The sequence below is a fragment of the Mytilus edulis genome, chromosome 9 (assembly GCF_963676685.1).
Source record: "Mytilus edulis chromosome 9, xbMytEdul2.2, whole genome shotgun sequence".
Lineage (NCBI taxonomy): Eukaryota > Metazoa > Mollusca > Bivalvia > Mytilida > Mytilidae > Mytilus > Mytilus edulis.
In genome coordinates this window covers 23,066,849-23,094,605 of record NC_092352.1, presented here as the reverse complement: position 1 = coordinate 23,094,605, position 27,757 = coordinate 23,066,849, and the positions used below count along the sequence as shown (strand labels likewise).

General features: G+C 31.9%; 1 protein-coding gene across 15 annotated transcripts; it reads left to right on the top strand.

Annotated features, from left to right (window-relative positions):
• Positions 1-27,684, top strand: LOC139487822 (uncharacterized). Of its 15 annotated transcripts, none has more exons than XM_071272959.1 (8): positions 461-484; positions 12,679-12,789; positions 18,181-18,485; positions 19,015-19,071; positions 24,163-24,312; positions 25,095-25,775; positions 26,471-26,603; positions 26,938-27,684. In XM_071272959.1, the coding sequence occupies exons 2-7, from the start codon at positions 12,689-12,691 to the stop codon at positions 26,578-26,580; spliced, it is 1,404 nt and encodes a 467-aa protein (XP_071129060.1). In that variant the 5' UTR covers positions 461-484; positions 12,679-12,688; the 3' UTR covers positions 26,581-26,603; positions 26,938-27,684. The 15 variants fall into 15 exon arrangements, with proteins under 15 accessions (XP_071129069.1, XP_071129060.1, XP_071129065.1 ...); XM_071272956.1 differs by lacking the exon at positions 461-484 and adding an exon at positions 5,476-5,690; XM_071272962.1 differs by lacking the exon at positions 461-484 and adding an exon at positions 6,839-6,861.
• Positions 27,685-27,757: the final 73 nt, after the last annotated feature.

The following is a 27,757-nucleotide window of genomic DNA, read 5'->3' as shown; positions in this document are numbered from 1 at the left end:
ATTGAAATACAGAAGCAAAAACACAAACTATGAATGCGCAGATTTGCGCTTTCATTTTTAAAACGTTTTTGCTTCTGCCTTTTTCAATAACCACATGTTAAGGTTTCAACTAATTGTACAATAACTAAGAACGACAATATTAACTTCTCCATTAATCGGCTTTGGTTAAATGTGCTGAGATAAAGGGTGTTGCTGAATTTTTATCGAAAGGACTAGTGTTATATACGTCAATACACAGTGGTATACTTTGATGTGAAAGTTCATTTTAAATTGAATAAATAAGTAATAAATACTATGAGACAGTCGTGTTGACAAGAGAAAGGTCTATCTCTCCAGTTGTGGAATTTTAATATTTCAGTATGATAAACCCATTACACACACCTTACAACCACCTGGTTGGTAAAGTAAATGTATACTAATCTTTCAGACCGGAGGTTATTCTACATAAGATTGCAGCGCAATTGATATATCAACTACAATAAATGTAAGTAAATTGTTTAACTATTATTTAAATCTCAAAATCAAAAGTAAACTAAAAGCATGATAAAATAATCATTTTTTAACAGTTGCAGAAGTAATGTACACACTATATGTGTTGTGCAAAAGATTGATAAGGTTTGGTATACTAAAAAGTAATTAATTTACCTGTCTTGCTGAAGTTCCGGGTTAAGTCTTTTTTCTGATCAACACTTAATTATTCTTTTTTGCTGTTTACCCCAAGGTATTGCATGTATAAAACGATGCAGTAGACCTTGATCTTTATGGTAAAACTTGTCAACGAAGACCTGTAAATAAGAGTACAACATGTAAACAAATATCTAAATAATAATACAATCGGGCTGAACTATAAGGCATTATCTACAATTTAGACAAACATTTTTGTTTTGATTCAAAGATTTATATTTAAAGAATTCACAAATAACATAAAGCTATTAGTGGGTCAGTTTGGTTCCTTTTCCTCAAAATATGCCCAAATATATCGCATATGTATTATTGGATTGTAGGTCAAAAAATTAACCTCATGTGAATCCGTTTTCATGTGACCTTCATTTTGAGCCTTAGATAGAGGTAACGCGTATTCTAAGCATGTTCGGTTACCAAAAAGAAAAGAATGTTAACATTGAAAGTGAAACAAGGGAGTCGCAAAAAAATCAATTTCGTTGACTGATTCGATCCTCAAGTATTATTCTTTAACAAGTAAAACCGATTTCTATATGTTTGGCATGCAATCAAACAGACCTAGATAAATCGTTATTCTACGATTGCGCGTGCTTTGATGTGTATTTTTTTAATATTTATGTTCTAATCGGATCGTAGACCATCGGCATTCTTCGGAGATGATTTCGATCAATTACATTGCGCCTAGTGTATAACACATACGGCATGTTGTTAATTTTTTTTTCGTGTCCATGCTTGTTTAATGTTTCTTCTAGGCTTCTTGTAGTGTGGATACACATATTGGTATGTTATAAATATGAGAATTTGCGTCTAATCGGTGAAATCATCCCCTTTAAAAGAGACGTTAAAAGTGTCTTGTATAACAAACGAGTGCCACATCGAATGGTTTAAAACCATTCGATGTGACACTCGTTTAAACCATTCGATGTGGCACTCGTTTGTTATACAAGACACAAGTAACAGAACATGACCACAGGCACTCGTCTCAGAATTTGTTTTCCCTATATACCTTTATATAACGGTATAAAGGGAAAAAAATCTGAGACGAGTGCATGTAATGACAGTGACAACAATATACGGACCACAACTTGTACATCTGTGGAACAAATATTAATCCTGCTTGGTTTGGAAGAAAATAAAACCGAAAAGTATACTTAACATGGTGATATTTTACGATATGTTGGGAAAATCGATTTCATCTTTTTTACCGTATCAGTTCATATCTCAACCTAGTATCATCAATTCTATAGGTACAAGCAAAGTTATGAGAAGAAAAAATCTAGCTGCATCTGGTATATCCTTATTTCCTTCTTTCACGTTCAATGTTAATGATACGATCATCATGGTCACCATGAGCATAGGTTTATGCCTCTTGTTCAGTCATCGTGTAAAGCGGAATAGAGGTTAAAGGCTTATATGTATGTTCCTTTTGTTCTATGTATGTTCCTTTTGTTCATTTTTAAAAAGGCCTTGCAGAAGTTTAAAAAAAAATGAATGAGTGACAAGTAGAAGAGATCCACTGCTTGTTTCTATAAGAAGGATGATTTATGTTAACCACTTGTCCACAAATTTAAAAAGATAATTAAGTTTCATAGATGTTTTTCTATTACACAGATAGTATATTTTACAAAGTATAACGGTGTTTCTTTCTAAAACAAGATGTTTTTATGTACATTAACCGTTCCATTTATGAAGCATACGTTGTAATTAGACTTTTTATTGGTCTACTGTATGTTAAAAGTAAGTATAATGATTGTGAAAAGTGTTCAAATGTTTTCCTTCTATTCCATGAGCTTTAGGAAAAGTTCAGGGTCCTCGATGGAAGTTTACACAACCTTATATAGTGAAAGCTTCATTGTAAGTCTTCGGCTCGTCTGATAGGATAAGATTTTAGTAATTTGAAACATCTGGTGCAGAAAAATTGGTACCGTTAATGTTATTACTACAACTGGGTCGATGCCTCTGTTGGTGGACTGTTAGTCCCCGAGGGTATCACCATCCCAGTAACAAGTACTCCGGTACTGCCATGAAAATACGGATTTTTACTGTTATTAAATTTGCTGTTACAAAATATTGAAAACTATTATAAATTAAGGAATGTATCTCCCTCGTGCAAAGCTCTGATTCCTTTCACGGATTTGGCTATACTTTTTGAAACTTTTGGATTATAGCTCTTCATCTTTTATATAAGCTTTGGATTTTACATATTTTGGCCACGAGCATCACTGAAGAGACATGTATTGTCGAAATGCGCATCTGGTGCAGAAAAATTGGTACTGTTAATGTTATTTGTAATAGTAATAGGCTAATAAACCGACAATTGGAAGATACTATAATGTGCATTTTTCCTCTTTTTAATGTTAGGTTTTCCACAAAATATCCAATACCCTATTCTTTTAACAAGAGTTTTTGTAATGTTATTAACGCATAAAAATAATACTGTTTGAAGTATATTATGCGATTACAACACATTTATCATAAAATTAGGACAGGTGTCTAGTAACAGATAGATTTGCATGAATGTTTCATATAAAAACCGTTGAGAATTGTAATTTTTTGTTGCATAGACCTGAGAGCTTTAGCTTATTGGAATGTTGCAGTATCTAAGTCATCTTGAGTAGATAAAATCAATTTGAATAGGATAGTTTTCAATTCATAGATTAAGACTCACGGTATTACCTAGCAGATATGTTGTTGACAATGTTATGTCACCAATAATAACGTGACTATTCGGGTAATAAATGAACAAATTATGTCAAGAGCTTTATACTTGATACTGTCAATGTTTGAATCATTGAATACGAGGTATTGTTTTGTGCGTAAATGATTTTATCAGGCTGTTATAATAGTTTTCGCGTTTGAATTGTTTTATTGTTGAATTGATACATAGCGCATATAAAACAACTAACAAAAACGTAAAAAAACAACAACACTAAGAACAGATCTGAAAGTACTTGCAGTTACTGAAAGATGAGAATGTGTTGTAAACGGATCGACTAACTGACAAACAGACGGACGGACGGACTGACAAAGTGAATGCAATGTATCCTCCACTTTTAGAGTGGATGTCTCTTATATCTAGATACTTTAAATCAGCCAAATCATCGATTAAGGAACCATGCCTCTTCTATTCTGCACATCCACAAGCTGTTACATTTTAAATAATAATATACTTTATTTGTATAGAATACGAATGTCACAAAAGTTATTTGTAAAATTTTCTTATAACTTTATTTTGTACCGAATAGATTTGTACGAGCGTATGAATTTATATAATTTCTATATACCTCAATATTATATTAATTGATTTTTCCCCATTCAAAACTGAAAAATAGATTAAAGAATAAAAATGGTTTCTTTGAAACAATGAACAGCCAGTGTATCTATAGATGCATGTGGAATCATGTTAAAGATTGACTTGACAAAACAATATAATCTGTCCGATATGGTAATATGGTTATCAAATATCAAAATACTAAAATACCGACCTCAAGTATATAACTTGCAATGGTTATTGAGCATGTATTTCAACTAACAGAAAATATTTCAAAGCTCACTAGCTATGGCCCTTGTCTAATTGCCTAACATTCGCTTGATTTTAGAAACAGTTTCAATGCATATAAAAAAAGATGTGGTATGATTACCAATGAGAAAACTCTTCATAACAAACCAAATGATACAGAAATTAACAGCTATAGTTTACCGTATAGCTTTCAATAATGAGCAAAGCCCATACTACATAGACGGCTTTAAAAGACCCCGAAATGACAAATGTAAAACAATTCAAACGAGAAAACTAACAGCCAAATTTATGTTAAAGATAATGCACGAAAAACATAAATATGTAACATACTTGAGGTAACATAGCAACAAACGGTAATCACTGAACTACAGGCTCATGACTTGGGACAGGCACATACATACAGAATGTGGCGGGGTTAAACATGTGAGCGGGCGCCTAATCATTCCCCTATTCCTTCGGACAACGGTTTGTTTTAAAAACTGCCTAACAAAAAGACATAACCAGAAATAACACCAACGGTACATGCTTAATATCGTACATGCTAGCTAGCGTACCCTTATACAGTTATTTTAGGATGGTCCAGTTTGAAATCATCGGAAAATGTAGTTTTCCAAGAACAAAGGATTACAAGGCCGTTATTGATACAAAGAACAGACATTGAAAAAAATATCACCTAATTTAATTCTTCCAAAAGCAACCCAAACATCTTTTAAAACCTAGAAAGAAAAATGGGGGTTCTCCAACAAGTGTAAAAATACGTGTTTTTTTCAGACAGTTAAGTTGAGTTGAATTAAGCCAACTATATCCACTGTCAAAAATGCGCAGTATTTTTTCCTCAAATGCATCTGAAGTTTATTTGATTGATTTACTCAGGCTTGTGATTGTTAAAAGTCCTGTGGAAAATTTTGATAGTAAATATGCTGAACAAAATTCGAATATAATAGCAGTAATATATCTGACAGGTTTGTTCTTGTGTACCTTGATGATTTTTACTTCATATATCTTTATTACTTTATGATTTTAGTGTTAAAGTGAGAAGGGCAGCTTCAAAATACTCATTCTCTTTTATTGTAAAGATTTTTATCTTTAAAAAAAAATCAACAATATTTCACTTACATGGCATGAAACATAATCTAAAACTTTGAAATATGCGCTTTAAAATATTTGACCTTTTGATACATTTTCCTTGTAAACGTATATACTATTATTAAAGAATGAAAATGTAGCTATTAAAATTTTAATATGTTGTGCGCATGACAAAAATGTAATTTAATATAATGCCGCGAGACGTACAGGGGAAGAAATGAATAGGTCTCGCGTCAATGATCGCAACAGAGTTAAAGGAGGATATATTAACGTATAATGACTAGCAGGACACTGTTCATTTCTGTGTCAACTTTCGTAGTTTTAGGTGGAAATTAATCTTTAAAATCTTTCTCCTCAATTGACTTTTGATCTTCTTTGGATATTCGTTTAGTACTTGACTCAGGTAATTATAATACACACTTTACAATTTAATGCTACATAAAAGGTACGTGCTATATTATTTTAAGCTCTAATCATATACAAATCTTTCATATCTAATTGTATGTAAATACCTTACATATATTTAGGTATTCATTCAGGGTACTTAAAACAAAGGAGATGTAGGCTACAAGTCAACGAGGCGACAACATAGGGACACAAAAGGACATATACATTTCATACACTCAATGTCCAATTTTTTTTTAAATTCAATTTATGCTTTTATTCTGAGTACATTATTACCCATACGTACATCCTTACATATGTCATATGTAAGGATGTACGTATGGGTATGTATATGCCTACATACTAATTCAAAACAGTTTCAAAGTATAAGACATGTTATGCCGGTTATTCCCAATCAAGAAATAAACAATTTGTACACCATCACAAATTTATGATACATAAAATTTTTAATCATATAGTGTCTTTAAAAATTACATAAATATTAAATCAAAGTTCAATAAAAGTTCAATTTACAATTTGTTTTAATCAATTTTTCATGGGAAGGCTGGGTAATTTTCATACTGGGTACTTTAGTTTGTTTATCGAGAATGTTGTAAATATTTAAAAATGAAATTACATGTTTACACTCATTCACTTACAAATCTTTGTATACATAATTTAATCTGGCATACTATATGCGGTCACACAAGGATTTAGGTATTAACGAGAATTAGGAACTTATTAATCATGCTTTTATTCACGATTTTATTACATCATAAATAAATAACGGTATGTTTTTATTTTCAATAGAACTTTCTTGAATAACATCTAAGCTAATGTTGACCGTTATATGGGAAAAGGTATTCTAAAGATGAGAAAACATCAGCATTCTTAATCAACTAATGGACTAATACAAACAATAAAATCAGAAAACTTCTCTAATACTAATTTTTGTTGTAGTAATCAAGGATTTGTCAGTATAGTAAGAAATACAAATCTTTAAAACGTGTTATTGACTTTTGTGGAAAATTATAAAACCAATAACTGGCTTTTATGACCTTATAAAATGTTTTACAATTTACACCTTGGTATGTACTGTAATAGCAGATGGTACATGAATACATCTGTCACGTAGATACACTACATCAGTTTAATATTCTGGGATGTTTTGGGAAATAATTTACAAATATGTAAGTCTATGTTTATGATTTCTATATAAAGAAGTAAAGATACAATGCAACGTGTGTTCGTTCTTTACTGAATGTTTTTGCTTTACCGTTGTATTTTTTTGTCTTCCTCGTATATTTCAATTTAGAACGGGTGTCATGATTTAGGATTAGAGATTCCAGAAAATTACAGAATTGAAATACATAAGAGGTTTAAAATATAAATGTCACACATACCATAGAGGTCGAAGAGCTTTTCTTCATTATCATTTATCAAATATTAAGCTTAAGTATTTTGTATCAATAAATAAACCTCCTTCTTTTTAAACCTCTTTATATACTTAAAAGATGGAAAAAAACATTTGTCATGTTTTACTTTGCATTATTTATCATTTAAAAAAATCTGAAGTCAACGACTGATATTTTCACAGATATTATAGACCTTTTTATTTTTTTAAAGCGAATGGTGAATTATAAACAAAAATACTGTCCTAAATATTTGACAATTTTAAGTGACAAGTTCGTGTCAACCCCAGTATGGAACATCGTGTTTTTAAATTCAGAATATTTATAACTAATATATTCACCAAGATACAAAACAATTGAGACGTTTGGCCTTTGGGAGATGATATGTTTGAAGAAAGCAGATTAAAATGTATATCTTAGTATTAGCCTCTAGATTAAGACTTACTCATGTTGTAAGCATGTCGTTCCACCCATCTCGTTGGTTTTATTTTAAATAATCTATATTGTCGTAAAGCTTTTGACAAAAAATACAAATTACAACATATATACAACAAATCTTATAACAGTCGGTTAACCAAGAGTCCCTTGTCCGCAGTTCCAGTGACTGATTTTAAAAGGAACCTCTGAAACTTTATACCTGTTGAAAATTTGTAGGATTGAGTATATACTACATGTAGGTTTGTTTTTGTTACAGACGTAATTATTTCTTACATTTAATTCTGTTTTTGCATAACATATATTTTATAGGTTTGATTCCTTTTTCTGTTTTTGTCCACCAAATTTGTTAATAGACACGAGACAGGTCAACATGAAGCAATATACAAAAAAGTAACTTGTAGTTGTATCTGAAAACATGGAGTTAGATATTTATGACACAGAAATAGATTGTGTGTCACTATTTACATACATAAACTTATGTTATGTACCTTAAAATGTTGTACAGTAGTGTTTTGTCTTCCCTTGAACATATTCATGTCTTATATTCATGTCGTTATATATAATACTTTCTGAAAATGAGATATCCATCAAACGTATGTTGGTATGTTTTAAATCAGTAAAATTGTAATGTAAAAAAAGAAGTGTTTTACATGTATTCCATCACATAAAACATGAATGTTTCGAATCCTTCAAAATCTGCGGTTTTTAGTTGTTTTTATTTAAGAGTGCAGTTTTTATTTTAATTTGGTATATGCATCTTCACCAGACAAGTTATGGCCCAGTTCCTTCCTCTCCAGAGCAGAGGAGGGGACGGGATCGTTAACCCTGGCTAGTGAAAATGGGTCTATGGAGCCTTAATGATACTAGATATGGATACATGTAGATGTACAGCATCAACGCCTATTTCTTTCAATATATAAGATTATATCCTCTGTAAGTCCACCCCAAGGTCCTTTTTAACTTCCTACTTGTCAGGACAGATTAAAATACATAACAGTTTTGTTATAGATAGATATCAATGTGATTACATGCTGTTACAATTATAATCGTTTTTAAAATGTTTTTTTTGAGAAATGGTCACATTTTTGTACACATTGCTCAAAATTGTTCCTTTTTAAAGTCGTTAAATGCTCGTCAGTTATTGAGATCCGCTTGAATCACTGGTGTATAAAGAATGCAATCAGTTTAAAAGCTAAATATTTCAAATTCTTAAACAAGCCATCCTTAATCTATTGTGGCATCTTTTTTATTGCTTTTTGAAAATAATAAAACTGGAGGTTTATCTCGTATAACATGTATCTCTTCTGTAATTCTATATCTAAAAAGATATAAGTAATCCATACCTATCTTATTTATAATTAAATCTTTATTTTAGGTAAACCTTTTCAATTTGGTATACTTTCTGTATGTTAATTGAAGAATACAAAAATGCAACAGATCGGTACAAACTATAACTAGTAACTATGGGTTAAAATATTCAAATATCGTAATAACAGTTTAAATTAGTTTCTTTCAATTTGCTTTTAAGAATTAACACATATCATATAATCTTATTGCATAATTTTGAAAGTTTAAGAGGATAAGATCAGCATTATCTAATAGTCCCGTATTGAAACACCCCATCAACATCATATTTAATGGAAAAATTACACCCTTTATAAGTTCTAATGGTTGTTGTCCGATAATTTTATTCAGTATTAATACACATTTTGATCAAATCTAAGAGGATATTTTACCAGCAATAGTATATCACAACATTTAGCTTGGAGCACAAGATATAAATCATGGCGAATTAGCCATAGAAATGTGACCTTAGAACGACCCAAATTTACTTAAGTATTCTGCCCGGGGTTCAGTGATTCATTCAATATTTCATTCGTTTATTTGTACTTCTAATTCAGATATGTATAGTCGATGTTTTAATTTGGTCTCCATTGCCATCTCTTTTAAATAAGCACCATGAGGTAATTTTGAAACGACCCTTTATAACGCACTATGGCGATGATATAATGCATGTATCCAAAAGCTTTTTGGTTTGCTGTCAATAAATATTCTTGCGTAATAAATGCTACCACTCGTCCATCGACCAAATCTTTTTCAACTTGTGGACAGTTGTCTCATTGGCAATCATACCACATCTTCTTTTTTATATAATAGATATACTTGATTATCTTTTCAGTCATCAGTTCAAATGAACCAACACAAATAGTTTTTCATGGAACTACAATCTGTCGATACATATAGTTTGACATTGCACAAGGTCATGTTTTTCTCCGACTGTTAATGACGTCTTTACACTAAATCCATTGGATGTTGGATGTGTACTGACTGATATTCTAGTCTTAGATACATTGATGTATTGATGTATTTGTGTTTTTTTTTGGTATTGTATTATCTAAAACTGTCATAAAAGTTTTGCATACCAACCTTATTTGATATATGCTTTTTTTTATCGACTTTGAAGTAGCTGTCAGTAACTACGAGTTCTCTCAGATCTGTACCTAGTATCTTTTTTGTTGGGGGAATGTATAACTACACGTCCACACTGTTTTTGTTAGATGTATTTTCTATTTTTATTCATCCGATTAGTTGTAAAAACCTTTTTCAACTGATTTTTATAGTTTGTTCTTATGTTGTACTGTTACACCTCTGTCCTAGGTTAGATGAGGGTTTAGCGCTCACAATTATGTACAACACCGCGACATTCTTTAAGTGCCTTGGCCAAGTCAGGAGCCTGTAGCTCAGTGGTTGTCGTTGGCTCATGCCTGTTATGTTTGTTTTTCGTAAATTGTTTTGTTATAAATTAAACCGTTAGTTTTTTCCCAGTGAATTGTTTCTTATTTATCATGTCGGGACCTTTTATAGCCAACCGTATTGTATTGGGGTTTCTCATAGTTGAAGGCCGTACGGTTGCCTATGAGACCTATAACTGCTTACTGGATTCATTTGAACTTAAGTAGATAGTTGTCTCATTGGAAATCATACCACATCTCCTTATTTTTATAACATTGTGAAATAACATTTACAGTGAAGCATTTGACCATATTTTTTCATGTTTAGTCCCTCCCACCACTTGTGATTATGAACAATAAATGTCTAACAAGAGATTACATCAATCTGTTTATCAGATATTGATTGGATATTGACAAAAGAATGTCCTACTATTATAACATGTATAATGAATAGAAGATCGATCAAAACTTCGTCAGGAGAAAACGTGTTTAGTGCTATGGAATTTATATGGTAATATGTTTTACAAATTCACCTCAATTCGGTGTACCTGGAAAAAAAATTCAAATACATGTATGTTGAAATTGTTGATTAAGTTTTGTGTGAATTTTACCTATACACTTCCTATTTATATACGCAGTTTATGGACTATTTGTAATTTGTCAGTTTTATAAAATTGATTGGAACAAGATTTTATACCCTGTTATTACTTGGGACATTGGTGATTTAACCTAAGGTGATAAGTATATGTGACGTCTAAGTTGGACATGATTGTGTTAATATTAAATGTTTACATTTGAGTTTTAATGGAAAAATGTGCGACACAATCAAATCCATAACTTAAAAGATTTGTATCATGTAAACATTTTCAAATAAGCCTTCTGTACAAGGATTACTCATTTGGATAGGACACTATTTTTTTTCAAATAAGGTTGGTAATCAAAAATTTTATGACAGGTATAGATGATATATTAGCAAAACACAGATCTGTAAGATAATACACAAACGAGACAGGCCTAGTGCAAGGTAGGTGTACTGACAAACCGTGGGGCAAGAAACTATTAACACTCTAACCTAAACGAGATTCGGTAATACAAACTCGCACCAAGACAGGCATTTGTATACTTCGTGACCACCCCTTATGTTCTTTAATATTTAAATTGTTTTTTTTCGTCAAATGAAAACTGCTATTTCGATCAAAGAAACATGTTTTTATTTCAAAATCAAAAAAAGATTCTAGAGGATAGGGTGTTTTGTATGTTAAAAAAAATGTCTCTCATTTCTAAAATGTAAACATTGGTAGCTACATTGTGCATTTTTTTGTGTTTTTCACCATAATCTATCAAGGAAAAGGGGAGACTAAGTTATCCTACAGAGCTTGTGTTTCTATCAAGTCAGGTAATCTGGACAGTGTGTTGTCCGTTGATGTTTTGTCTTTGCGTGTCGATTTTTTTCCGGAGGAGTCTAGCGTTAGTGATTGGTGTGGTCTTCTTTAATATCCATTATGTTATGTGGTTCCAGTTATCCTCTTTATGTTATAAAGGACTATTTGGCATCCGTCACCAATGTCTATTTGTGGCTTTAAAGCTTGCCATTTTACGGTGCATATAAATATAAGGGACATTCTTAACACGTGTCGTTATTTTTATATCCTAGTTGATGACATTAATTACACTGTCTATTTATCTGCATGTTCTAATTTAGACTATCTTCCGTATTTAACTAGAAGTTTATGGGTCCATGTTCTGAATTCCAAACATAAATTTTTTTCATCACAAATATTTATATAATTTTCAAAAGAAAATATGTTCATGAAATCTGGTAATTTAAGGCTTTTGAACATTTCTGACAGTCTCAAGCAAGAAAAAGCCAATATGATAAAACAAAGCGGAATGGGTCAAGATGGTCAAAAAGTTCTGAAGCACTGTGTGTGACACAATGACCTGGTTACGGTTTATAATGTAATAAGATACACATACAATGCTTAAGGGGAAAGGTAAACGAGCTTGATGATTTATTGTCTTATTACAAACTTATAGACTCTTGTCATATTTGCCGACAATGTCATATTTAGTGTCATTTACATTTTACATTTAAAGACATAACCATCCAATTTTTTATTTTTAAAGCCTGTCTTTTTGAAAACCGGAAGCTACATGGTAGTGTGGTTTAAATAATTTAAATAACCACGATATTCAAACACGCCCTGTATTTTGAACAGACTGACATACACCACATGTATTTATTGAAAATGAAAAAAATGCGTAAACAACATTCCTCAATTCATGCTTATGAGTTGAAACTATTTTTGCTTTTATCGTGTTTTTTTGTTTTTTTTGGTCATTTAACTTAAGTTGTAACTGAGTCATAAGCCTTTTCACCATTTATAATATGTCTCTCTATATATATTGTTGTTTCTATTTTCAGTTGATCCAGTATGGTAAACCGTGAAGAATTGATAGCAATAGTTGGAGGTTCACTTGCAGGACTAGTTGTCTTAATGGTTACCATTGCTATCTGTATATATTGCTGCTGTGGGTATGTAGATAAAATTAAATTAAAGGTTCTTGTACTTTAAAGCGATTTAACTTGCAGTTTTGAAATCGTTAAATATTTGAATTTTAAAAGCACGGGTGTATGGAGAAATAACGGTTACAATTAGGCAATAGTTAACAAAAATCTCCTTGAAAAGGTAAACAAGGAAGCATCCCGTGACTTCGTGTGAGATGTGAGAAAAACGTGAGATCTTTAGTTCATAGTCTAATATGTATATCCAGTTACTGTTTTCACGAAGATCAATCCAAGTGTTGTTCCAAGTATTTGATGGATTATAAGAGTGGGTGAACAGGGGAAAGGAAAAGGGAAAATGGAAATGAGAAAACCGAAGTTGGGAGGAAGGAGGAGGGAAGTGGAAGTCGGGCGGGAATAAGGGGGAGAGTTGGGAAAGGATAATCTGAGGAAACACATTTGACCGATTTTCGTCTGGTAGTTAGGGGAAGGGAAGTGGGAGAAGGGTGCGCAAATTGAGAGTATAGATAGGGATAAAAGTGGGTGGGAGTTTGGGTAGTGAAGTAGGAATAAGGGACCTCCTGGCCACCCCTCTTCGTAATGATATCATAGGATTGTTGTCTTATCCGAATATTCCTTTAACGTGCAGTATATAGTAACACAAGTAATGAAACCCTATAGTTTAATGATTACACTTATACATGTATAATAAACTGTACAAATTTGTTGTTGTCTGGGCTTTACAACAAGTAAACACTACATAATCATTTGTTACCGTACACTCGTGTAATAACGAATAGGTAGATATTTAAAATATTTGTGGGTCAATCGATCGGTGTAAAATATTTGCTTTTGTAAGACACACAAGTTATTACAATAGCAGTTTATTGAATGTTCAAAACAGACAATACCGTATCGGCTCACATATCTCTTAGTCAGAAAAACACCTTGTATACACACCCAAAACAATTCGTGACACTTCATGGGTATATGTATACTATAAGTATACCTCAGTCATCTGAAAAGATTTATTACTCATGTATATATTTTATCAAACCCTATATATAGCTAGGTATATATATTTTTTTTATCGAAAACATTTCACATAGAAGAATTATCCCCTCCAGTGGTGTAGGGTTATTCACGACTTAAACGGTTTAAAAGATATGAGAAAGTCATTAGAAAGTTAGTGTGAACGAGTACATGATCAATGAATTTTAGAACACATTGAAGAATTTGATGATTTTAATATATTTCTATAACATTTTAACCTTTCACGTACATTCTATTAATCTGAAGTACATTCATTCATTCATTACATTTTTTTCAAAACTTTTATGATTTTTTTTTTTGCATTTTATTTTGATTTTTTTGTGGGGTATCATAATCTATTATATCAGGAAAAAATGTGTGAAGTCACACATTCAATGTAACTTAACGTTATCCTTGGCCTATAGATAAGAAACTTTTCCTGGTATGACGGGGTTCTGTTTCGTTTTTCTTCATGTCTGTCAAATCAAATTTCTTTTTGTTGGTAATTGTGTGAATAGCAGTTAAAAATCTTATTATATAAGTTATTTACTTCAATATATTTTAATAGGCAATTTTAACTTTATTAGGTTAGTTTGGATTCGGCCTTCCATTCATACTGTGAATTTTGTTTTAATGGGGTTTCAACAATAGTCTTACATTGGTAGCCCATACGGCTGCAACAAACAAGTGTATACCATGACTGGATTCTGATCATACCCTCATAATCCTCAAGAATTTTTATGTTATATTTTAAAACCAATTCAAAACGAAATTATTATTCATAAGGAATTCAGACATTAAACAAAATGTAGAGATGCTAAAATCAACCCTAATACACCTGTTTATATGAAATACATGTATTTGTTTTTCCGCGAATGTTTAAAGAAAAAAACCACTATTTCTCACTCTAATACTAGGAAGTCCTACCTTTATATGAAATACTATACCATGAGGGTTTTACTTCAATGTATTATGTTTCAAGTGACGTTGGAATTTCATACATTTTTTTTATAGTCAGCGACTACTCAGATCATCTGGTTGAGACTAACTAAAGGACCTTTGTTTATTCTTCCCCAAACGGAAAAAAAACATTCAGAATTGTAATGCACGTTGTCTGCGTTGTCTGCTCTTGTAAGATGGAACACATATTGTAGCTTTTTGATTTTTATTAGGGGGGGGGGGGTTGCAAAGTAAAATAAGAATAATTATATGCATGTGGTATCAAATGAAATGTTGTTGATGTAAGCTGCAAAATCCGTATCATTATTTCCTTTTGAACTAGCACCATATTTTTGGAATATGGGTCACAATCAGTATAATGCAATTAGTTGCCAGATTAGCAAAAACAATCCTTACAGACTCTAGTTTCCTCAGTTTGCAATCTTATAATTTACACTGACATTTATGTGATAAAATACACGGTCACCAGTCCTTAGTTTATCAAGCCTACCTTCATTAATGTATAAATTTTATGTGGATGCTATTTTTTTTTTTTTATAGAAGTGACCTATTTTTTGGACAATTTGTAGTCTCTTTTTTTATATTCATGATCATCCATTAGGAAGTCAGAAACACCATGATTTGTTAATTTCTATAGTGATCGATCTAGAATGACAAAGCAAAATATACTACAATTCATATTTAAGCTCTTATAATATTACAATATTGTTTTACAATAACTAATGTTGCAAGTCACGTAATGTTGAAATCAATCTCGACTTTTTTGTCAGGACATCTATTCTATATTTCATCTGTATATTTTGACTATACTTCACAATCAATATTTTGGATGAATAATTCAATATACTTAAATTGTTTACGACTTCTATACTTTAACATGCTCTATCTGATGTTTTTGTGTGTACTTTCCTTCATGACACAAAAGCAATATAATTATATAACTGGTAACCATAATATGTCAAATAAAGATAATGTAAAACTTGAGTTACTATAATGCAGATTTTACTGCAGATGCATAAAAGCTTGAAATCAACACCAAAATGGCGTCTAGCTTAACAACGATCCCTTGTACAACATGACATAATTAGTCTCCTTTAAATAAAGTATAAACAGTCTTATTTTACACACACGTTTATATATGTTAATAAAATTGTTCGTATTTTGCAACCTTTTCAATCTGTTTAATTTTCGTAAAATTATGAAAAATTGTGTTCAGAGAGCCTCTGGCTTTCATCATAATGTAAACATTTTTAACTTTTTATGTAAATTTGCTGAGAACAAATTGGTATATGTTGGATAGATTATTCACGATTATGAATGGCCACGAATTGTTTTGTCAGGATCTGTCATGTTCAATTACTAAACTAAGCATTAATATTTATATAAATGTAGATTGATTAAACTATATGAAAATTTAACCAATTTGTTTAAATGGTTTACACGAATGAATGTCATTATCATAAAAACAAAAGAGACATCTCAATGATCCTCAATGTATACTATGTATAATTTTGGTTTACCAATACCCTTCTTTGGAATTCAAATCGTTACATATGTAAATGAAAGATATCTTAGTCCATATCGGAAGTAAGTGGCACACAGAGTGTAGTTTGATTTGAGATAGAAATAGAATTGACTTTGCAGTATAAATCAAGGATTTGTATAGTCTTGCAGTAAATAAATGCTTTTCGCATTGATAAATACATATTATTAAATGAGTAGGGCCAATTTCACTGAGTTTGTTTCACTCACACGTCAAAAATCTAAAAATTGTCAAATTATTCTTTAAATTGAACATTATAGAGAGCATATATCATAAAATTATTTAGCCCTTCATGTTGCTGTTCAAGGCTTTTTGATACAAATCTCTCAAATTTCGGTCTTTGGCATTCTTCGGGAGTTTTTGATTTGATGACTAGTTTTGGAATAAGTCAAGATAATGTTAGAACCACCAGGTACACATAATTTGCTGGGATACTGCGAGTTTTAGTAAAGATAGAAAGACTTTTTAAAAATGACCAGGGTTTGAAATAAATTCAGGGGAAATTGCCCCTATACTCCTTAAAAAAACTCCATTTAGTAAAAACTTTTTGTAATTTGTTATCGTTGCTGTTAAGTGTACTAAGCTGCTTGTCGCATCAGCATTTAGTGTTGAGCATGAAAAAAGGACAACCTTTTTGACTGTCCTATATTAACACTATGGCATTATAACTATATATATATAACCCAGAGTCGATGATTTCAATTTCAGTTTTATTGTTATTACTTCGACTGGTTGGGAGCAAGCGAGTTACACTTTTTCAACATGGGCAAACGTATTTGAGAATATAAGGACCGGAATATAAAAAAAATGAACACATTTATATATTTCTTTCATAGAGAATTTCAAACAAACCGAATCCTTGTTTCCGGAGTACTTAAAAAGTCTTCTAAAATTAACGATCGCTGCATTGAAGACCCATTAGTGGCCTTCGGCTGTTGTCTGCTCTTTGGTCGGGTTTTTGTCTCTTTGTCACATTCCCTATTTCCATTAGCTTGGTTCTTTTTTTCAATAGAAAAACATCTTAAGTAAAAGTTTCCAAAATTACAATGCTAAGGGAAAACTATAGCATTAACTAGATATTTTCCAAATTGCCTTGCCCATTCTGGTTTGTGTGCCACGTTAAATAAATTTGAACAACTAATGTCTAACAATGTGGTCTCCGACTGTGGCTGTGATTAAAACAAATATAGTTAGCTTATTCTTCGAGATTGAAATCAAATATGTCAGATATAGCAAAGGTTTATATTGGAATACCAGCTAGGTTTTCGTCACCAAGTGAAAGTTAATAGATAAGGAAGATGAAGTGTGAGTGCCAATGAGACAACTCTCCATCCAAATAACAATTTATAAAAGTAAACCATTATAGGTCAATGTACGGCCTTCAACACGGAGCCTTGGCTCACACCGAACAACAAGCTATAAAGGACCCCAAAATTACTAGTGTAAAACCATTCAAACGGAAAATTCAACGGTCTAATCTATATAAAAAAACGAGAAACACTTATAAATTACATAAACAAACGACAACTATAGTTTACATCAGAAAGTAAAGACTGTATACTAGAATTCTTGTTTGAAAGAAGAATTAGTGTTCAACAATTTAATTTATCAAGTAACTTTTTTTTATGGAATTTAGAAAATTATCACTTATAATCATTCTTCTTTAAGATTGTTCACTAAATACCCTCAGTTATTGTATGAAGCTCTCTCCATGCATATAGTATTTCTTGTATTATAAGACTTATTTAAGTATGCAAACGGCTGTAGATAATAAAATTATAAAAAGTTATGACTTAACAGTTGCCAGCTGAAAAGCACCAGAATAAATGAAACAAAACAGAAGCTTAGAATGAACCAAGTTCAGTTTCTTTATGTTTTCTTTTCAGACGGAAAAAAGAACCAAAGAAAAATAATAATAGACGTTTTCAACCTCTTCAATCGGGAAACGATTCCAGTAAACATAGCACTTTAAATGGCGTAGATCCACGGGTGGATCCGAGAAATGCTGAAAACAGACTTCCGAAAGTAGGAAGTAACGGATTATGGATGGGAGGAGCTCCAAGTATGTATGCTGGGCCACCTCAAGCCAACTATCACTATGGGGATAGAGATAGAGACAGAGAAAGGGATCGACACGGGAAAAGAAGTTCTTCTCTGCAGAGAACAACGTCGGAGGAACGACTACATCAGAGTAAGTTGTCGTGTCATGTCGTTTTTGGGCATGACATACTTAAGTGTTTCGTGCATTGACTTGAAAAATTAAAGATAGGTTTTAATTGAAGATTGTAAGAAGCTTATTAAGTCATCATAATCGTATTACGGATTTACTTTTATACTATCTAAAATATAATAGTGTTAATCGTATTAACAGATATACTTAATATAGGTTTTGTCTAGTTATCTTTTAATTAAGTTAAAAGTAGTACTGAAGATATTTATATATATGTGGACGGATATAAAGATAGTCTTTTTGTAATCTGATCTAAAGAAATCATAAAGATATTTATAAAAAAAAAATGTTATTTGCAAATTTCTAAGAATGCATTTTATTGCTTAAAATACAAGTTTTACTTGCAGTTTATCGTTGTAAATACGTGTTTATATATTTGTACATATATGTTATATCTGGTTTCCGTATTTTTGTAAAACTTCTAAACCACAAATTAAGAATGTTTTTTAATGTCAAGAACAGTTATTTTTATGTATCACTAATTATACAGATATAAGATATATTACATATCGATCCAAAAGCTATGGTACAGACTTGGAAATGCTCGGTAAAAATTTGTACTTTTGTTTTATGTTTGTTTGGATTTTTGCTGTGTAGCAAGGGTGATTTATTCGCAGACACTAAAATTTAGATTTGATTTATACAAAATTTAGTTCAGCATTATATTTTTAGAAGATTGCACAAACATTAATTCTTTTGTTTGGTTTGTAACTTTCTATTGAATTTTATTAATAACAAAGTTAACTGCATGTTAAAGACATCATATACTATTGTTCAGACACTTCAAGCCAAGATGAGCACACTTTTACATTTGAATATATCAATGACTACATCTTTATGACATACTAATTGTTAGCTTTGGGGTTGTAAATGTACTTAAGATACACTATGCAGGTGATATGGTCATTCGAGTGAAATAAGTACATAAATTAATGCGCCATTATTTACATTTATTCGTAATAAATGAATAAACGAATTATTTCAAGGTAATTTAAGTACATTTATATCACGAGATAGTATTAAGACCAATTGAGAATATTTATGCCTTTTTAGTACGAGATATTAAATGGTTAACTCATACAGAATTGTGTCAGAACAGTCATAAGTATTGACTAAACATTTAGTATGTTCATTGGTCTTATTGTCACTTGGTGTTGGTAATACATCACACATGGGATACTAGATTTGGTCTGTAGGGTGCATTCTCATTAACATCAATCCTGGTAATAAGTCACATTGGATACTAGATTTGGTCTGTAGGGTGCATTCTCATTAACATCAATCCTGGTAATAAGTCACATTGGATACTAGATTTGGTCTGTAGGGTGCATTCTCATTAACATCAATCCTGGTAATAAGTCACATTGGATACTAGATTTGGTCTGTAGGGTGCATTCTCATTAACATCAATCCTGGTAATAAGTCACATTGGATACTAGATTTGGTCTGTAGGGTGCATTCTCATTAACATCAATCCTGGTAATAAGTCACATTGGATACTAGATTTGGTCTGTAGGGTGCATTCTCATTAACATCAATCCTGGTAATAAGTCACATTGGATACTAGATTTGGTCTGTAGGGTGCATTCTCATTAACATCAATCCTGGTAATAAGTCACATTGGATACTAGATTTGGTCTGTAGGGTGCATCCCCATTAACATCAATCCTGGTAATAAGTCACATTGGATACTAGATTTGGTCTGTAGGGTGCATTCTCATTAACATCAATCCTGGTAATAAGTCACATTGGATACTAGATTTGGTCTTTAGGGTGCATTCTCATTAACATCAATCCTGGTAATAAGTCACATTGGATACTAGATTTGGTCTGTAGGGTGCATTCTCATTAACATCAATCCTGGTAATAAGTCACATTGGATACTAGATTTGGTCTTTAGGGTGCATTCTCATTAACATCAATCCTGGTAATAAGTCACATTGGATACTAGATTTGGTCTGTAGGGTGCATTCTCATTAACATCAATCCTGGTAATAAGTCACATTGGATACTAGATTTGGTCTGTAGGGTGCATCCCCATTAACATCAATCCTGGTAATAAGTCACATTGGATACTAGATTTGGTCTGTAGGGTGCATTCTCATTAACATCAATCCTGGTAATAAGTCACATTGGATTCTAGATTTGGTCTGTAGGGTGCATTCTCATTAACATCAATCCTGGTAATAAGTCACATTGGATACTAGATTTGGTCTGTAGGGTGCATCCCCATTAACATCAATCCTGGTAATAAGTCACATTGGATACTAGATTTGGTCTGTAGGGTGCATTCTCATTAACATCAATCCTGGTAATAAGTCACATTGGATACTAGATTTGGTCTGTAGTAGTGCATGCTCATTAACATCAATCATGGTAATAAGTCACATTGGATACTAGATTTGGTCTGTAGGGTGCATTCTCATTAACATCAATCCTGGTAATAAGTCACATTGGATACTAGATTTGGTCTGTAGGGTGCATCCCCATTAACATCAATCCTGGTAATAAGTCACATTGGATACTAGATTTGGTCTGTAGGGTGCATTCTCATTAACATCAATCCTGGTAATAAGTCACATTGGATACTAGATTTGGTCTGTAGGGTGCATTCTCATTAACATCAATCCTGGTAATAAGTCACATTGGATACTAGATTTGGTCTTTAGGGTGCATTCTCATTAACATCAATCCTGGTAATAATTAAGTCACATTGGATACTAGATTTGGTCTGTAGGGTGCATTCTCATTAACATCAATCCTGGTAATAATTAAGTGACATTGAATACTAGATTTGGTCTGTATAGGGTGCATTCTCATTAACATCAATCCTGGTAATAAGTCACATTGGATACTAGATTTGGTGTGTAGGGTGCATTCTCATTAACATCAATCCTGGTAATAATTAAGTCACATTGGATACTAGATTTGGTCTGGATAGGGTGCATTCTCATTAACATCAATCCTGGTAATAAGTCACATTGGATACTAGATTTGGTCTGTAGGGTGCATTCTCATTAACATCAATCCTGGTAATAAGTCACATTGGATACTAGATTTGGTCTGTAGGGTGCATTCTCATTAACATCAATCCTGGTAATAAGTCACATTGGATACTAGATTTGGTCTGTAGGGTGCATCCCCATTAACATCAATCCTGGTAATAAGTCACATTGGATACTAGATTTGGTCTGTAGGGTGCATTCTAATTAACATCAATCCTGGTAATAAGTCACATTGGATACTAGATTTGGTCTGTAGGGTGCATTCTCATTAACATCAATCCTGGTAATAAGTCACATTGGATAATAGATTTGGTCTGTAGGGTGCATCCCCATTAACATCAATCCTGGTAATAAGTCACATTGGATACTAGATTTGGTCTGTAGGGTGCATTTTCATTAACATCAATCCTGGTAATAAGTCACATTGGATACTAGATTTGGTCTGTAGGGTGCATTCTCATTAACATCAATCCTGGTAATAAGTCATATTGGATACTAGATTTGGTCTGTAGGGTGCATTCTCATTAACATCAATCCTGGTAATAAGTCACATTGGATACTAGATTTGGTCTGTAGGGTGCATCCCCATTAACATCAATCCTGGTAATAATTAAGTCACATTGGATACTAGATTTGGTCTTTAGGGTGCATTCTCATTAACATCAATCCTGGTAATAAGTCACATTGGATACTAGATTTGGTCTGTATAGGGTGCATTCTCATTAACATCAATCCTGGTAATAAGTCACATTGGATACTAGATTTGGTCTGTAGGGTGCATTCTCATTAACATCAATCCTGGTAATAAGTCACATTGGATACTAGATTTGGTCTGTAGTAGTGCATGCTCATTAACATCAATCATGGTAATAAGTCACATTGGATACTAGATTTGGTCTGTAGGGTGCATTCTCATTAACATCAATCCTGGTAATAAGTCATATTGGATACTAGATTTGGTCTGTAGGGTGCATTCTCATTAACATCAATCCTGGTAATAAGTCACATTGGATACTAGATTTGGTCTGTAGGGTGCATTCTCATAAACATCAATCCTGGTAATAATTCACATTGGATACTACATTTGGTGTTTAGGGTGCATTCTCATTAACATCAATCCTATGCATATCAACGCGACACATTCTTCAATGCATATTATAATGATACAAATCAATATCATGAGAAACAAGGTTATGAAGAATGACTGCAAGTGAGACAATAGGTAAAGACCAAATGTTGAGGATGCAGACAATTACTGGTCACTGTACGCCTTCAACAATGAGAAAATCACTTTTTGCCTTTTAAGTTTTAAGGGTTGACAAAAGCAAAACAATAAAAAAACCAGCAACAACATTAACTGAAAAGGGATAAGCACACTTCATCAGATAAGCACGAACACAAAAACAAATACTTTAAAAATCAAGACACAAAGTACCAATTTATGAGTTTGGCAGTTATTGAAAAAAAAAACTTTAAGAAAGAATCCAGGACATAAAAAAAGAGAATTGTTTAAACTACATTTTTTAACTATAATAATGAAATTCGAATAACTTCTTCAGACCTTCTTGAAATAAGAAAAAAAATCATTTCTTTATTATTTATAAGTGAAATCATTTTGGGGTGATCAGTTTATACGATTTGTTCCTTTGAAAGTTATACTAACTTCTTTTTTTTAAAACTAATATGCAACATTAGGTTTTCGATGTTTTTTATGTTTTTTTTTTTTTTATAAAAATAGAAACTTCTATTAAAGCATAGTAATCTGTTTTCTAGGATTGATTACTGTCGTCTATCCTTTGTTTGTTTCAAATCATATGTTTATCTTACCTGCACGAACAGACGTTTAGACATACAGTCTAATATAGTTAATATAATGTCAGTTGTATCCGACACCTCGTCCTGAATAGGCATGCCATATTTGCCAATGGACATTCAGCATACACCTATCAATCAATCATGTATCCGACTTAGTGGGGACTGCACTTAAATATTGTTGTTGACATTCAGACTGTCTGCTGAATTGAATTTATCACTTATCATCACTGGGATATTTGTTTTGAAAAAGATCGACGCATGTTGAAAGATCCAACTCCTTATTAAAGGACAAAACTATATTTATGCATCGAGATTATGTAGGAAATACTAATAACAAGTTTAGATGACTTCCAAGTATAAACTTTTAAAACAAGTTCAAGGTCTTTTTGCCCTTTGAACTGAAGCGCAAATGTCCATTTAAAAAAAGCGCAAACACCCTTTTTATATACACAAATCGCCTTTCAGATCATTTTAATTATCTTTTCTTAATAATTTTATCATGTGGGACTATTGAAAAAATTGATATAATATGCACAAATATTTACAAATTTTACTCAATAGTTCATACTGTATAGACCCCCCCCCCCCCCCTTTCCCTTATAAAGAAAAACAGAAGTGGAATATTATTTCAACATAAACAGTTTTTCTTTCAGTTTAAGTTTTTTGGAAATAGATACATAAAAAAACAATTTCAGACAAGAAAACAAAACTGATAAAGCACCAGTGTACAATCTTGTTTTTTTTATCACAAGACTATTTGAAATATCTCTAGACCATGCATCATTTTAGATCAACACATTGAAATTTGTATTTTTCAGGTAGAGGTCATCCAGTTTATACAAGTGGAAATATGCATCTATACCATAGCAACCCTTATAATTATTATGAGCCATATGCCTTGCCACGAAGTAACAGTTACCTCAATATGTATGGAGGCTATCCCCCATATCCATCACAGAGCAGTAGAGGTTGGTTAATTGACAAAAAAAATTAATATCAAACACTGTATATTTAATTAAAAAACTATATATACCTAAGAAATCGAATTTAGATTGGATTTCAAAATGGGGAACGAGTTTTGCTTTTGTTTTACATATATATTATAAGGGATCAATTATTTGATGATTTATTGTATTGGTCAAGTGATTTTTTATTGACAAAACAAATGAAAAATAATGCTTGTGCTTTATAAATGTCATCCGTTTGAAACATTTCTTTGATTCGCCTTCACCATACGGCTACGACTAAAGACAAAAATTAAAACCCAAGAATGTACAAGTACCGAAACAATTCAAGAAGTATATGATTAATAGTGACGTACAAATAATAGCCAAGTCCATCTAAGGCCGAATTTGCCCCCAGAGTGTTAGTTTCTTAATGATTTCTAAATATATAAACATATAATTTCAGAAAGGTATGTTATAAATCATATCAGTACCAAAAAAAACCGGACTTATAAGCTGATGGTAGAATATTTTAAGTTAGCAGCGAGTAGGTTCTTACTTTAACCTAATATGCTTCATCATTATATGGTCGATCTTCATATGATTTCAATAAACAACTACATTTTTTTTTCGAGAATTTCAATTTGCAGCAATTACTTAATTTTCACAACAAATGATGCCATTTGCATTCAAAATAATCAGCTTGACCTTAACAAACATAAAACAATCATCACACTTTGTGTCACTAGTCTTGACAATTAAAACGAATATACACGTTATAAACTACAAATGTATTATATTTTCAGATTCACGTGCAATGCTTGTGGAATATCCAGAGGGTCACGAGTATATTTACGATCCTTACAGAGACACCTCGGATGACCAACGTCGTGGAAAGAAGGTGAAAAGAACACATAGTGATTTGACAGGCACGAAACGAAAGAAGAAAGAGAAAAGACGAGGATCACCGATGGAAGATAGAAGAAATAGAAGTATAGAAAGGTTAGATAGACCTTCCGATAGACCGCCAGTCCCCGACAGGGCGACATCTGCTGATGTTCATAGGCAACAAAAACAACCATATATTCTTCAGACAAAAGAACGGAGACCGCCGAAAGAAATTTCCGAACAAACAGCAACAATAGATATTCATGATACAGAGCTGTCGGAATGTGCAACAGATAGTGCCAAAATTAGAGCTATGCAAGGGAGGACTTCAGATCCAGAACCAATTTCTAAAAAGTGGCCCGTTAATGACGATTTGAAGTTGGACCTCCCTAGTGATATAAATGACGATGGTACTGACGATATCACAGTAAAACGTTATCAATATGATGGAAATTATCCACATAAAACAGAGAGTCATCATAACAAACCGACTGAAAATAAAACTAACGGATATACAAATTCAGCTTACTTAGAAAATGAAAGAAGAGATGGTGGACATGTGCATAAACGTTTAGAGAAGCGTGAAAGTAACACAGATGGTATGTTGTAACATTCTGTCTTCATTAATCACTCTCAACAAAATACTGACCTATTTTATTTGAAGTTAAATGAAAAAAATGTCACCAAACAATAGCATATTTTAAGCTGAAAAAAATGATATTTGATAACATTTATATTTTAGTATGTATAAATGTATACGGGTCAATGACTCAATATTATAAGATGTCATAGTCACTTTTGATTTTATCACATTTCAGTCAATGATTAAAGGTAACGAGGTTTTATAACCAAAATTAAACTTTTTGTTCAGATTGATGATTGTCAGTTTACTCTAATTACCATCAGCAGGAACCTTCATTTAAAAGACAGCCATTTCTTAAAGACCACTTTTGTGAAATCAATTTACAAACTCTTCAGTTAACTCGCATTACTCTCCAAGTTGCTGAGCATCAAAACCTTGATTCCGAAATGTGATATGCAGCACAGCCCTCGCCATCAATGATATTCACACGGGAATTTTATTGTCTCTTTTATACTAAATTTGGGCGAAGTTAAATAAAACACAAAATTGATTTTAGATTAGTCTAATTTAGAAAAAAATAACTGTCAAATATTCTTAATGAACTTACTTATAGTGAACTGTGACATTTAACAGCTAATATTTAAAATTCTAACTTATTAATATATTTAGTTGTACATTTGTAAAGGAATTTCGTCTCTTTGAACATTTTAGGAAAGCAGGTGTCTGCAGCATTTGACTTCCTGGACAATTACGTGTCTGATGAGGATGAAACAGTGTTTGCAGACAGCAGACGACAGTCACCACTACCGTTCGATACATGAAGAAAATCTTGGTGATCATTGAGGTAAAAAAAAATTGTTAACTTATACTTTGTTTGAAAACAGCTACATTTACAAATCCAAACAAAATCTTTTAAAAGAGTTTCATTGTATAATTTTTCTTCCAAGTTAAGACGTTTAAAATAAGCAACCGACTTTACATTGGTTTTCGGAACGGAACCATGATCTTTTAAATCATACAAACAATATATTTCCAACTGTGCGATACCCAATCACCGTAGCTTTCAGTAACAACCTCAACACTTTAAATGCGCAACTAATCTCAACTGAATCAATTAAACCGTTTTAGTTAACGGTTAAAAATTATTTAAAATTATTTTCATTTTGTTTTTATTTCAGACAACATAGCTAGGTCATTATATGACTGAGTCAAAATACCAGCCAAGCAGATGAGAAAGTGCACGTGCTATAAGCACTAGAAGATGTAAAGGACAAACGGCGTACTATAATCGTTCAGTAATATTATATACATAATACTATACGGGTACTGCAATTGGAAATACACAACGCAATAAGTTCACCAAAGAATCGTTTTTACATGTTATACATATATTGATTCAAGATTCCAATCGTTGCCCGGTGAAGCATAAGCCTATTTTTTTAATCAATTAATTATCAGTAACCTCAGGATTTCATCTACAGCTTCTAACATATCATATTGCCATCAATATTATCGATTAAGTGCCATATGTAACTATTATATATGTCTAATCTTTTGTTGCCTTATTTGGTTTATTCTTTCTAGTGTTTTATTTCACGAATAATATGCAAATAATCGAACACTCCGTAGGAGTGTGAGCATTGTTTGAAATAGTCCATGGACAATTTGAAGGTTAATTTTCAATTGGACGCATTTCTTTCAATTGAAATCCTTTTATGTTATGCAAACTGTCGTTCATACTTAAACAACGAAAGCAGCCATATGCACATTATAATAAACTGTCAGCATTAATATTTTTGTACATGGGTACAATAAATATATCTATATGTGTTATAATAATGAAAATCAAAATTTGTAATACTCCTATATATTGTATCATTATTTATTACCTTTGTCATAATATACAGATAAAATATTAAAACTGATGTATTTATTTGCTCTATTTCACATTCGATTTTATAGAAAAAAATCATATGTAACTAATACTCACCTTAACTT